Below are 13632 nucleotides of genomic sequence, written 5' to 3'. Positions count from 1 at the left end.
CACTGTCAGAGTGAGAGGAGAACATCTGTGTTTCTCAACACCCTGGCCAGTCTTTAACTGCTTCCATTTAGCTTCTTTTAACTTTATATGGGCACAGAGGATTAGACCAGAGTTCTAATTAAACTGCAAAGTTGTCTATGCTTGGTTTATTGCTGCGGGCACTCACTGAAATGTCATTAAGATTCCCAAGCAAGCCTTAGCTGTAAAGGCTTGATGATGAAATTGCTTTTTGTACCACGTGAATATCATTCTCCAAAGCCACTGCTGAAAGTAACTTAACTATAGAATTAATTTCTAACAGTATGTGAAATAATCATAACCATAGCAAGAAATTCAGAAGCCTGAGGTATCTGGGGATCAATTGTGAAAGTGTTTTATTTGTATTGTTTGAAAAGAAACAGTTTCACAAAACAAGAGGGTTTTACATCTCAGATGGTTCTTGCCTCATTAATTTTATACTGATTCTCTTATTAAAAAAAAAAAAGAGCCCATCTTTGTCTGATACTGTGTACATGCTGTCAACCCTGTTTATCAAGGGCTGGTTCATACTGTCGCAGGTGAGTGGTGATATATGTCAGGCGAAGACAGCTATGAAAGCTGTACAGCTTCATTCAGACCATGCAGCAAATGCTGATGTTTTTCAACATTATCTGACGCTATGCAATTTCAAGTCACAGACACATGAGAAAAGGCCGTACGACTTTCCAAAAAAGATGCACGTCGCAAGTGTGGATGACGTAATTCAGATCTGTCGCACAAGAAGAAATGATGTCCTTTACTGTTGCTTTGAATGTTTTTATTGAGAAAAAAAATTATATATTAACAATACAAAACTGAAAGATCATAATTGGATAAGTCTCCACCCCCCTAAGTTAATACTTGGTGGAAGCACCTTTGGCAGCAATTACAGCTGTAAGTCTGTTGGGACAGGTCTCTACCATATTTGCACACTTACATCTGGCCATTCTTCTTTACAAAACTGTTCAACCTCTGTCAAGCTCCTTGGGGTGCGTTGATGGACAGCAATCTTCAAGTCATGCCACAAATTTTCGATTGGATTTAGGTCGGGGCTCTGACTGGGCCATTCAAGGGCATTTACCTTTTGTTCGTTAGCCACTCCAGTGTAGCTTTGGCTGTTTGCTTTGGGTCGTTGTCATGCTGAAAGGTGAACTTCCGCCTCAATCTCAGCGTTCTTGCATAGAGTAGCAGGTTTTCCTCAAGGACTTCTCTGTACTTTGCTCCATTCATTTTCCCTTCTATCCTGACAAGTGCCTCAGTCTCTGCTGATGAGAAACATCCCCATAACATGATGCTGCCACCACCATGCTTCACAGTAGGGATGGTGTTCTTTGGGTGATGCGCGGTGTTGGGTTTGCGCCAAACACAACGCTTTGCATTTAGGTAAAAAAGTTCAATTTTAGTTTTGTGAGACCACAAAACATTTTGCCACATGGCTACAGAATCTCCAGAGTGGTTTTTTTGCATACTTCAAATGGGATTCAAGGTGGACTTTCTTGAGTAATGGCTTCCTTCTTGCCACCCTACCACACAGGCCAGTTTTGTGGAGTGCTTGGGATGCTGTTGTCATATGCACACTTGGACCAGTCTTGGCCATAAGCCTGTAGCTCTTGTAAAGTTGCCACTGGCCTCTTGGTAGCCTCTTTGATCATTCTCCTTCTTGTGCGGTCATCCAGTTTGGAGGGACAGCCTGATCTAAGCAGGGTCTTGGTGGTGCCATACACCTTCCACTTCTTAAATCATCTTGACCATGCCCCAAGGGATTTTCAAGGCTGTAGATTTTTTTTTCTACCCATCCCCTGATCTGTGCTTTTCAGCAACTTTGTCCCAGAGTTCTTTTGAAAGCGCATTGGTTGAGTCTTTGCTTTGAAATGCACTACCCAGCAGAGGGAACCTACAGGAACTGCTGAATTTATCCTGAAACCATGTGAATCACTACCATTTAACACAGGTGGAGGCCACTTAACTTGGTGTGTGACTTTGAAGACGATTGGTTAAACCCGAGTTAATTTAGGATTGCTATTACAAAGGGGGTGGACACTTACCCAACCAAGCTATTTCAGTTTTTATTTTTAATTCATTTTCTACAAATTTCTACAATATTTTTTTCACTTGGAAGTTGTGGGGTAGGATGTGTAGATAAATGTAAAAAAATTAACTATTTGAATGCATTTTAATTCCAGGCTATAAGGCAACAAAAGGTGAAAATTTTGAAAGGGGGTGTAAACATTCTATAGAAACTGTAGCAGTATACATGTTTGCACAGATATGTTGGAAACCAAATTGGTGTCCAAGGAGGTTTGCATTCTGAACTTTTGTTTGAGGGAGAAAGGGTGGTGGAAATATCGGAAATTATTTGAATTCCCACGGTTGTCAAAAAACTGCATCTTTAACAAAAATATACAATAAAATAAAATAACACAATTCACGGAAACTTCTCATATTTAATAACTCCCCAGACAGACTACCGAGATACAGTGTCTTGCCTGTTGAATTGAGATACACTGTAGTACAATACATGTGTGAACAATAAAGGGAATTTGTTAAAAAGCTGGGTTGACAAGGACATGCCTATGTAGCCCCATTGCTGAAAGAGTTACCCTAAACAATAATAACTGTACAAAAAACAAGAATAGAATGCCTTGGAGATAGAAGTACAGAGAAGATCCATCAGCCTATTCAAGGCAAGAATTTCACCAGCAACATTAAACTCAAACTCAATTATTAAAACCAAGGAGTTACTGTGTATGTGTGTGTGTGTGTGTTATATATAAAACACACACACACAGTTTTTTCCTCGATTTCCTCCTTCTCACCAATCAATTTTGGAAGTTTGTTTTTGTGGAATGCCCAGAAAAAAAAGAAACAGCAAGTAGATGAAATTAACCGTCATACCGTACAGGAAGAAAGATTAATGCAGGCCCAGGGTGTATCAAGGCCAATCTAATCTCCACCCTTTTACTGCAAAGTGACCTTTTTTTGATAGTTCTAAATGTTCTTAATGTAAATTGGCAGGGGCCTCAATTGTTTAAATCAAGTTGGGGACCTGTTTCAATTCTCACTTTGAGCACTGACGTGGCCCTGCAACTGTCATACTGCTCCCACACTAAGGTTACTGTCTTTTAGTGTCTTGTAACATTAAAGGCTAATACATCACCATTACTGTTTCCCCAAGGCACTCATTTATTACTTATGCAATTCTTCCGTGAAAGTCATGAACATCTTGCTGTGGCACTGTTTTCATCTGACCAGTCAATACATCCATCACTGTGATCAGACAATATTAATCTTAACTCTCATAATCCCAGTGTGTGTGTGTGTGTGTGTGTGTGTGTGTGTGTTTGCCTCTGCCTCCTGCTTTCTCTCTTGGAAAAGCTTAGTGAAAGCACGGTTAAGCATTGGCAAGCATTGGACAGCTCAGAGATGTGCTATATAGATTATTAAACATGGTAAAATCATTGCTGTGCATATTTGTCGTGGTAAAGATAAGAGTGATCTGTGAACACCAGACCAAAAGTATGATTTTTGCTTTCATGTGTATGAATTGACCCCCATCAAGAAGTGGTCTACAGAGGATCATGAATATAATTTGCTGTAAAATTATAGAAAATAAATGTGACATTACCTAATGAAGAAGGAAGCAGCAGCTGAGGTGCTTGGACTGACCCCGGCCTGGCCCAGCATACCCTGGGCGCCAGGTGTTGTGCTGTTGTGTCGATGTGCCTGCACACAGCTGCTGGGAGAGCCGCAAGTGGCTTCAGTACCCAGGCCCTCCTTTCCATTATCAGCCATTGTGGCATGCGTCTGTGAAGAAACAAGGGTGTACACAGGCTGGATTAGAAAGGCATTCCTTCTATTTACTTCTTTCATCCACAGCCAACATCTCCACCTGCTTAAAGTTATCTCGTAAGCTGGTTTCTACCAGCTGCTTACATATTTGTGGATTGATAGTGCTAAAAGATGCCCTACTTGTAGTTTGCAGATATTGCCATTGACATTACTTGTTATTATTAAAAAAATAAATAAAGTAAAAATCAATGTAGGACAAAAATGTTTGAAAGACAGTTGGCAGATACAGGTTTTAAGTAAAATATGTATTTTGTTTAGTTAGCAGCTGTATTCCCAGTTTAACACACAGATCCCAGACTCTTTCTCTTGACTCTGGTTTAAACGAGTCAACCTGCCCGACAAAACTTGATTCCTGCAGTCTAGCCCCGGTAGCCAACATCACAGTTTTGACAGCTAGTAGTAATAACGGAGGACAAGTATGTCTTAAGAGTGCTCTGCATTGGAGAGGTTTAAAACCATGACCGCAGTAGACAAGCAGAGCAAGGCTGAGCTGCTTTGGTTCGGATAATTCACACAAACAGGCTGACAGGCATGAAGAAATGGTGAGAGATAAGCAGAGTGCTCTCATTGTTGCTTTACATATTCCATGACTGACACAGCTGCTTATCTCCTGGTGTTCCCGCCTGTCACAAAGGATTTTGCTGCCATCCCCTCACTTGTAGTCCCGCTACCTGTGTAGAAGGTACAGCACTGTGTCTGGGGGTAGTGCTCACAAGGATACTAGACACAGAAGAGTAACTGGTGAATAGCTCCAGGTATATTAAACATGTCTTGTCTTTTTCAGTGTTACATTATTTTAAAAAGTACTGAATGCTGATGATTAAAAACCTCTTATTCTTGAAGGACTACATTATTATTCTATTATCAAACTGACAAAGATTGAGAGACTCATTACGATATCAAAGAACTTGGGTCAAATTTTAGTTTATTATTTAGTATATCCAGCCCTCAAAAGTTAGACCCCCATCTTTTCAGCTAAAAGGAACAGGTATATCTAGTAACAACTGCTTAACACTAAACAAATAAGTTGAGCTCAACTAGTTAAAAAGCATTATAAGTTTTACATATAGTTGGAAACTAAGATTACATACAGTAGCTAGATATCCGTTACTTAGTTAGCTTTTAGTGCTGAACGCGTATTAAAAAAAGCAAAGGCAGGTTCCAGAATTTGCCATCTTTGCATTGTGTTAGTGTTTACATAGTTAGCAGAGAGATCATCCGAATGAAAACTACAGTACAAGAGGGCAAGTTAATTATTCAACACATTTACTGTGTTTGTGTACTGCGGCTAACTGGATTACAGCCATGTATATCATCAACATTTGTGGCAAAAAAAGATGACAATAGCAGGAAAAGACAGCACCTGCTGCTAAGCCAACTAATAGGTGGGAGATGTTCCTGCATCTAATTTAATGATCAATTCAATGCAATTTATTTGTTTCTTTTTTATTGGATGAGACTGTTGCATATTTAACATAACACAAATGTGTCATTTGTAGATCATTAATAAAAGCAATTGCAAGAAAGCTACACAAGAGTCTATTTAATTTCTTTACTATAATGAATTACCCAAAATATCCTTCTGTAAATATATTGCCGCAATAAAAGACAAGAAATAAGTAGGCACTACAATGGATGGGAGTATCCTGGAGAGGAATATAAAGAATCCCCCCCCCCCCCAAGGTGCCGCAGGGAGTAATATGTACTCAGGCACTGAGTGATAGCCCATTTTATTATTCCCTGCAAAATAACTGTCTTATTAACATAATCTTCAAGTCAAGCAAGGCAAATTGATTACAGAAAGAATATAATAACTAAAGCAAATGCATATCCTCTCATTAACCAACTGAATATTAAAGTGGCATTTTAAGACTCTGAAAGATAAGCCATATTTTTTCCCATTTATTAACTGATTAACATTACAAATGAGGCAGTTTTTTGTTGTTGTTTTTAGAACAGATTATTCCCTCCTCTAGAAAACAGAATTTCCTACGACAAAATCTCGTCTGTACAGCCGAGCAGGATTAGTCACACAGGGATAACGTTTTGTTAATTAGCACAGAAATTGCAAATTGCCTCGCTGTAAAATTATACATTTATACACACACACACACACACACACACACACAGGTATATAAAAAGCTGTGCTGCTCATGGGTCATGGGTTTTCAGTAGAAACTGTCAACCACAGATGTGTGAAGTGTTTCATCAATGAAATCAGTGAAGAATGGCAAGTCATCTTCTATCTTATCGTGAAGCTTGTGGGAGAAAACATTTTATTAAAAACCATTAAAAGAATACAGCTTTCACTGCATTTCTGTGATAATGCCTGCTCCCTGTCCCAAACCACCCCCAATACGCATCTCTGCTGAGTTCAACACTATGATCTGACCATATATATATATTTTTTAAATGCCTCTATCTCTAGCACAACAATTTGTCCTTTAGTAATACAAACAAATAAAAGACGCAGCCATTGGCAAGTATTTTAGCCAGAGGATTTGAGGTAGCTACATCAGACAGTCAGTGGAACAGAGATTCTGGACTGCTGCATCAAAAGACTAATTTTAGAAAGATGAATATTTGTCAGGTTATGCATGAAGTTCTGAGCTGCAGCTGCTTTTTGTTCAAGTAATAAAGCATTTCTATTTACTCAAGAAACCGTGAATTTGTACCGTGGAATCAGTTATAAGACAGATCCCATTTTACCCACAATGCCAGTCCACTAGCAACATCATTCTACTTATAAGGTGGAACATAAACAGCACGGACTTGTAGCTTTGGCCCTTGATTATAGGGTTATTAGTATAGGGAAGCATAGTATATTCTCCTTCAGTCGTCTAAATAGAGGTCTATAGTTATCAGTGAAATCAAGTTAGACCGAGGTGAGACGTCACTGTAGATCTATTTTGTGAGTGTAGTGGTTAACAAGAAAAAAAGGGATGAAAATAGAACACAGCCGTTAGTCTTCCTCTGGAGAGCAAGGAGTTAATTTCTCATGCAGCTTTCTGTTGCTCTGTCTCTCCTCCTTTCAAGATGGACACAAACACAGCAGATTCTTTACTGAGAGGAAAAGAGAGAGAAAGAGAGCAGTTTCCCTCATCTTAATTAGGCTGACATTGTTAACTGCACAAGGCTGCAGAGTCCATTCATGGCGCAGTCTCTGCTAATGAGACTGTTTCAGATCACATCTCTTCCGTCAGCTGCAGTCTTTCAAAACTGCTGTAGACACCAGTCTTTCTCTCCTGCCATTTTACACAATGACAGGCTAAAGGGGTGCATTCCCATGTCAGACTTGTTAGCAGTAAATGGACAACCTGATTGGTACCGACACCTTTAGCAGATCTCCAGCCACCCTTGATCCCTGTAGACATTTGGTCATTATCACGAGTAGGTAGACAAGTTTGCATGAACCTGTCCTGTTTTTGCTGACCTGCTAAGCTATTTGTATGGGGTGACTTCATGATCCATATTATTTCCCTGATCAATACTGACATTCAATCAAATCCATGAGTGGATCCATGGTGAAAATGTCATGAAGCAGCTCGGGATTTTTCCACGCCCCCAAATACCATTTTAAAAGTCAGCTGCATAGTCGCAGACACTAAGGAAGGACGGTCTCATATGTGAATAAGAAAGCAGGGGGAGGTCATCCAATGACACCTCAATGGAAAGAACTGGACAGCAGTCCTCTCCTTGATGGCAAGGTAAAATAAACCATACTGCATTGGACCACCTTGTAAGAAGGTGAGGGAGATGCTCAGTCCCCAGTGTTGGCCGACTGATGGTTCTGCCTTGCTACTGAATAGCGCTGAAGTATTAGCACCAGTCACAAAAAAAAAAAAAAGAGCTGTCTCAGAAGACAGGTTCTGATTTTAGGTTATGACAACCTCCAAACAAATTCCTCATAACTGACTGAAGACCACATACTGTAGTGTCAGGTGGGTTTGGGGATAATCCTTAAGGTTGAGAAGAGTTTAGTGGAAAACTTTCAAATAGTTTGCTGCCACCATTGCTGGTCCCCTGGCAATAGATGCTATATACCACCCAGAGTCAGAAATATGCAATCAAATCAAATAAACATAAGCAGAATGTGTGCAGCTTTCCAATCAATCTGCAGAGACTGATGTCAATGGATATTTTTTTTAGCTCAGGTGAAGCTTTAAGTCAAATCTGTTGCCTTTCACATGTAGCGTTTTCTGGGCAGAATACTTGTGATGAGTCATGTACCAGCAATACATTTCCAGGTTCCGACATTAACTTTAGGCTTCCTAGATACAACCTCTTTAAAGAAAGGCTCATGTCTTCGTCCCCCAGTGCTTGCACTTCATATCCTGTAGGGACGTTCTATTTTCCATGTAGTGGCTAGAACCTCTTTTTTCATGTTGAATAACTGAGGGAATAGATTTACAAACAAAGTCTTGTATTTGTATAAAACATTGCTTAATCTGCATGCAAGCAGTGCTTAAAGGCTTTATGCTGGGATCCTATTAACTGGTTGATCAATAAACAGCTGACAACCCATGTCAGTTTTGAACAAACATATCCTATGCCAACTGCTCTCTTGATTATGTAATAATGTATTTCTAATATCCAGAGAGGTCTTTGCGCCACCCACCTCAATTTATTTATGCTGGAATGCAAAGTTTTGAATATCTGTACTCAGAGTATTTAAGACAGTATTTAGATGTAAATGGCAGGGAGGTAGTAAAGTGTTAAACCTAAATCTGACTTCCGTCCAACAGGCATTCACATGTCATGGAAACTGCTGCACCAACAAGCAGTCAGTTTGGGAGACGCTGACAGGCACACAATCTGTTCACCGTGTAGAATTTAGCAAGCTAGCGCCAAGGCACTTTTAGGTTTGATCAGATGTTCCCCTCACAAGGAAACATGCCTTTAAAACCTGGCCAGGACAGCTAGACAGTAGTAGATCACATTTAATGGCTTTGTCATGGTCCTTAAGCTGTGACTGGGGCAGAAACCGGAATGCCTATGCCTAATCTGCGTTTCATATGCAGCAAATGCATAATGCATGAGCCATCCCAAATTATCCCTACCTCATCCATTTCTCCTAATCCCAGAGAACAAGCATGGTAAATATTTATAAACTGGACTCGCTATCCACTTTAACAACTGTATCCAGGGCAGACAAACACAATTATATCATACAGTCGCTTATGCAGCTCACTAAATCCCCCACCACCACCCAATCCATTACCAGTATTACTGATCTCGCTACTAGATCAATGATTACTAGTCACTGTGGAAAATGAGTCAGAAAAAAACATATGAATCCAAATTAACATGTATTTATACTAACGTAATACAAAAATGACTACAAAAGATTTAGAAGCGAGTAGTTTTTCGGGATTTACTATTATACTGTAAATCACTTTCACGAATCAGCCCCCAAATGTAGTCTCCCATCATGTTCTCGTTATACTGTCCTTGGTAGCGGCGTTCAAAGTCCAATATATCCTGGTGGAAGTGCTCGCCTTGCTCCTCCGAGTACGCTCCCATGTTCTCCTTGAATTTATCAAGATGAGCATCAAGGATATGGACTTTGAGGGACATCCTACAGCCCATTGTGCCGTAGTTCTTCATCAGAGTCTCAACCAGCTCCACATAGTTTTCGGCCTTGTGATTGCCCAGGAAGCCCCAAACTACCGCGACAAAGCTGTTCCAAGCCGCTTTCTCCTTACTAGTGAGCTTCTTGGGGAATTCATTGCACTCCAGGATCTTCTTTATCTGTGGTCTGACGAAGACACTGGCTTTGACCTTTGCCTCAGACAGCTTAGGAAAGAAGTCTTGAAGGTACTTGAAGGCTGCCGACTCCTTATCTAGAGCTCTGATAAATTGTTTCATAAGGCACAATTTGTTGTGCAGTGGTGGCATCAGCGCCTTCCGGGGGTCCACCAGTAGCTCCCACTTGACATTGTTCCTCCCCACAGAGAACTCAGTCCGCTGTGGCCAGTCCCACCTGTGGTAGTGTGCCTTGGTGTCCCTGCTGTCCCAAAGGCAAAGATAGCAGGGAAACTTGGTAAAACTGCCTTGGAGACCCATCAGAAATGCCACCATTGCAGCCTCTTGATGCCATCTCAGAAAAATGCAGATATGTATCCACTTAGGCAGCTGGAACTAAACTGAACTGGTGGTATTAAGGCCCCTGTATTTATACTACTATTTATATTACTGGAAAGTTCTAGAAGTTACTCCAAGTTTACTCAGCACTGAATCTATCTGGAATGTTCTGGAAAATAGGTAAATTTCAAAATATCACTGTCCTGGTCACAAAAGCAAAGTTTGTGGGGAATAATAACCATTTTCTATACTTTTTGAGGCATAAGCAATTAGGAAATAACACTTACTACCCAGGAACCAAAAAAAAAGAAAAAATTGTTACATGGTTTAATCTCACCATTGATTTGTTTGCCAGAACCCATCATTATATGTCCATTATGGCTACAGTTCTGATATAAAAATCGATATGGCAATGGAACGGAAAGGAAAATACAACAGAATCCATTTAAAAGACACAGCAGCCAAGAACTTTTTTTTATTTATTTTTTTTATGGACTGGTCTGCAGGCAAGTCAGACAAATTATTCAAAATAAATGTAGCGGCTGTAACTCAAACTGAATTATGCTTGAAAACAATGGGGACCTTAAGCAAATTAATAAATAATCTGCTTATAAGACTGTTGGAAAATGTTGAAAGTGAATGGAAACAGCATGCATGAAATATCAAATGCCGCACACAGTGGGACAATAACGTTCTTCCAAAACAAGTAGGGAACTAAATGAGAATTCCTAAACCGATACAGGAAGCAGGAGTGAACCTCCAAATAATATAACTTTCCCATTTAATTTAGGGCATGTGAAATGTCTGCCTCAGGGCCAGTAAAAGTCTCTTGAAATTGACCTGCATTCTAAATATTTGTAATAGTTGAAGCAGACACAGGAAAAGCACTACCACTGTATGTTTAGCAGCCCGATGGCAATTGTACAGGCACCCAAACACCCAGGGTACCTCAGCCTACAGCGGGTATCCTCATAGCACCAGATGGGATGGGCTGCTGGAACCCAAGCTGTGTCTTTTGTTAAAAACATGTCACCCACAGATTACAAACAGACAGACAAGTGATGTCATGTTGTGTGCCCATATTGCCCACAAAACTGGTCAGAGTGAACAGAGCAAAGACTCTAAGTAACCGCCTTTAATGGTCCACTGTAACTTAGATGTCAGCACAGCATCTCATGATTATTTGCTGTTATTAAACTTGCATATTTTGTTAATCAAATTTACGCTGAATACATAATCAACTCACTCACCCTACTGCTAGCCTATTGATTAATTAACAGTTTGACATATTGCACATAAGTTGTGAGTAGTTGTTTTTAATATTCTGTGTCATTTTTCTTGTACATGACTTCCCAGGCCACATCTGTGTGACACTATTTGTTTATTTATTTATTGGTTACACACATGAGGGTTGATGATGAACCAGACAAGGGAAGAGAAATCACGTCAGAACACTGACACAGATGCATCATAATCAATCAGAATAAATAACATGAATTTTAAAACAAGGAAAGTTCACAGTTAAAAAGGAATTTGGTATTCCACTTGTCTCTGTCAGGTTATTATAACTCACTTGTAGAATGTTATTAGATTGTTCCAGGTGCTGTCAATCAATCCATGTAAACTCTACCTTAACTACTGTAGATAACTGATTTTCCTCTAAGGTTGCCTGGATCTCATCCACCAAGTAATCACTTCTGGACCTAGAGACTGAGCTGGGACTTATTACCAGTTGGATACCTCATGTAATATCTCTCATCTACTCACAGCACATTTAATAGAAGCTTAATTGCTGAGATTGCTGGCATCTGATAGACACATCTAATCAAGGCTGTTATACATTTATAAAAATAAAAAAACATCAAATGCTTGCTTAAGCTCACAACAGCAAAACGATAATGAAAATAACCTCTTTTGCAGCTCATCTAAAAAAATACAAGAACATTAAAGTCTGTAATCTGGTAACTCCAAAGGTACTGCACTTCATATATGAGTGTTATGTGTGTGTGTGTGTGTGTGTGTGTGTGTGTGTATATATATATATATATATATTATATATATATATATATATATATATATCATATGAGTATATATATATATATATGGTATATATACAATAAACGTCACAAAGCCTAGAAGGTGCTTGTCTTCTGAAGGAATGTGCCTATCAAAGGCAGTAGGAACATTAACCACAGGTATTTTATCAGAACTTACCAGATAGGCCTGAGGAAGGAAGTTGTTGACCCTGGAGATGCTCCACATACCTTCCAGGTATTGCTGTGCTTGGATGGTGACGGAGCTCAATGTGCTGCTCAAGGCTCCCGATCCCACGGTCACCTGGACACTGGACTTGGGTATGTTGCTCACACCCTGCGGCCAACCGAGACCCTTTCTTCTGTCTGCTCCGGGAAGGGTGTTGGTTGGCTTGCTGGTCTGCCTGCTGGCTTGCAGGGCCCAGTCCTTGGAAGAGGAGAGGGTGACCATGTTGTGAAGCCCAGTTCTTTGAGGGATGCCAGAAAACGTGCTGGGGGCAAAGTCAGGTGTCTCTTTGCTGCCCGTCTGGGCAAGGGCCTGGACCATCTGGAGGGCTTCCTCTCTCAGCTGATTGAGGTGGGTGGCACAGACTTCACAGCGGTTGTCACTCTCATGCCGCCCCTTCAGTGGGTACTCAGGCACTTGGAGCTTGTCAAAAAGTACAGCAGCAAAGCCTGGATCCTGAAAGCAAAAGACAAAGGAAAAGGTGTTAATTGAGTGACCCATTTATTCATTCATAATAGAGTATACACTTTATTTTAGCATCTCTTATTCAATTGAGTAATTTCAATTAGAAATGACAACCAAAAAAAATGAACTTGAGAAGGGTGCTGGGTAAAGACTTTTGAAAGGCTGCTTACAGAACATTTTAAGAATGCTCAGAGTAAAGCATACCAGAGATTTGAACATGCTCTTGATCCTGAACAGTAATGCTTGTTTTATTAAGATATTCCACCACTACCCAACTTCACTAAACCACATAACACATTATGATTATTATTACTACAGTCCCAGTTAAAGTAAATAACTCACAAAACAATTTACCAATACCAAAGAAAAATTGAATGCTTGGGAACTTGGAAAATCTGAAACAAAAAAAAGCAGATTCTTTTCATGTTTAGTTCAACAACATAAACTAATCGAGCAAAACAAATAACTAAATTAACACAGCACCCCTACAAAATGCAACAGCAGCTCTGTATTAACTATGATGCCTGTACAGGAGCAATACTGAAGACATGCATAAAAATTACTTAACCAAACGGTAAACTAAAATCACCAAAATGGAAAACACTAAATTGCTCTGTGACTTGTGACCGATTCAAGTTTTTTTTTTTTTTTTTTTTCAGGAGCTCAAACAATTTCCAACTTTCTGTAGCAAGAAACAGTGTTGCGTTTCACCATTTGTTCACATGCCATTTTGTGGCGATGTGCACTTGTGGCCATTCAGTATGCCTCCAGTCACTGTTGCTAGGACAAGTCACATTTGAAAAGACTGAATTTAAGTTTAAGGATGATGAGTTATCTGGTTACAAAACAGTACTTGTATCAGTTGTGAATGAATTGCAAGCGGTGCCAAAAAGTGTTCTTTTAAGTGAAATTCCTGTACCTTTAGGTGGAGCATTTACAATGGGAAAATTTTGTTTT

General features: G+C 39.8%; 1 protein-coding gene across 5 annotated transcripts in view; it reads right to left on the bottom strand.

Moving 5' to 3' along the window:
* Positions 1 to 13632, bottom strand: part of LOC121329894 (kinesin-like protein KIF26A) — a 124389-nt gene that overhangs the window by 52873 nt on the left and 57884 nt on the right. For all 5 annotated transcript variants that reach the window (XM_041275887.1, XM_041275885.1, XM_041275886.1 and 2 more), the window contains 2 exons: positions 12166 to 12666; positions 3644 to 3822 (listed from right to left, as the gene is read on the bottom strand). In XM_041275887.1, coding sequence (XP_041131821.1) covers positions 3644 to 3822; positions 12166 to 12666 — 680 coding nt within the window. The remainder of the gene's footprint in view (positions 1 to 3643; positions 3823 to 12165; positions 12667 to 13632) is intronic.

The sequence above is a fragment of the Polyodon spathula genome, chromosome 17 (assembly GCF_017654505.1).
Source record: "Polyodon spathula isolate WHYD16114869_AA chromosome 17, ASM1765450v1, whole genome shotgun sequence".
NCBI classification, from domain to species: domain Eukaryota; kingdom Metazoa; phylum Chordata; class Actinopteri; order Acipenseriformes; family Polyodontidae; genus Polyodon; species Polyodon spathula.
Note: the sequence above shows the minus strand (reverse complement) of the source record. Positions and strands in the feature narration are given on the sequence as shown.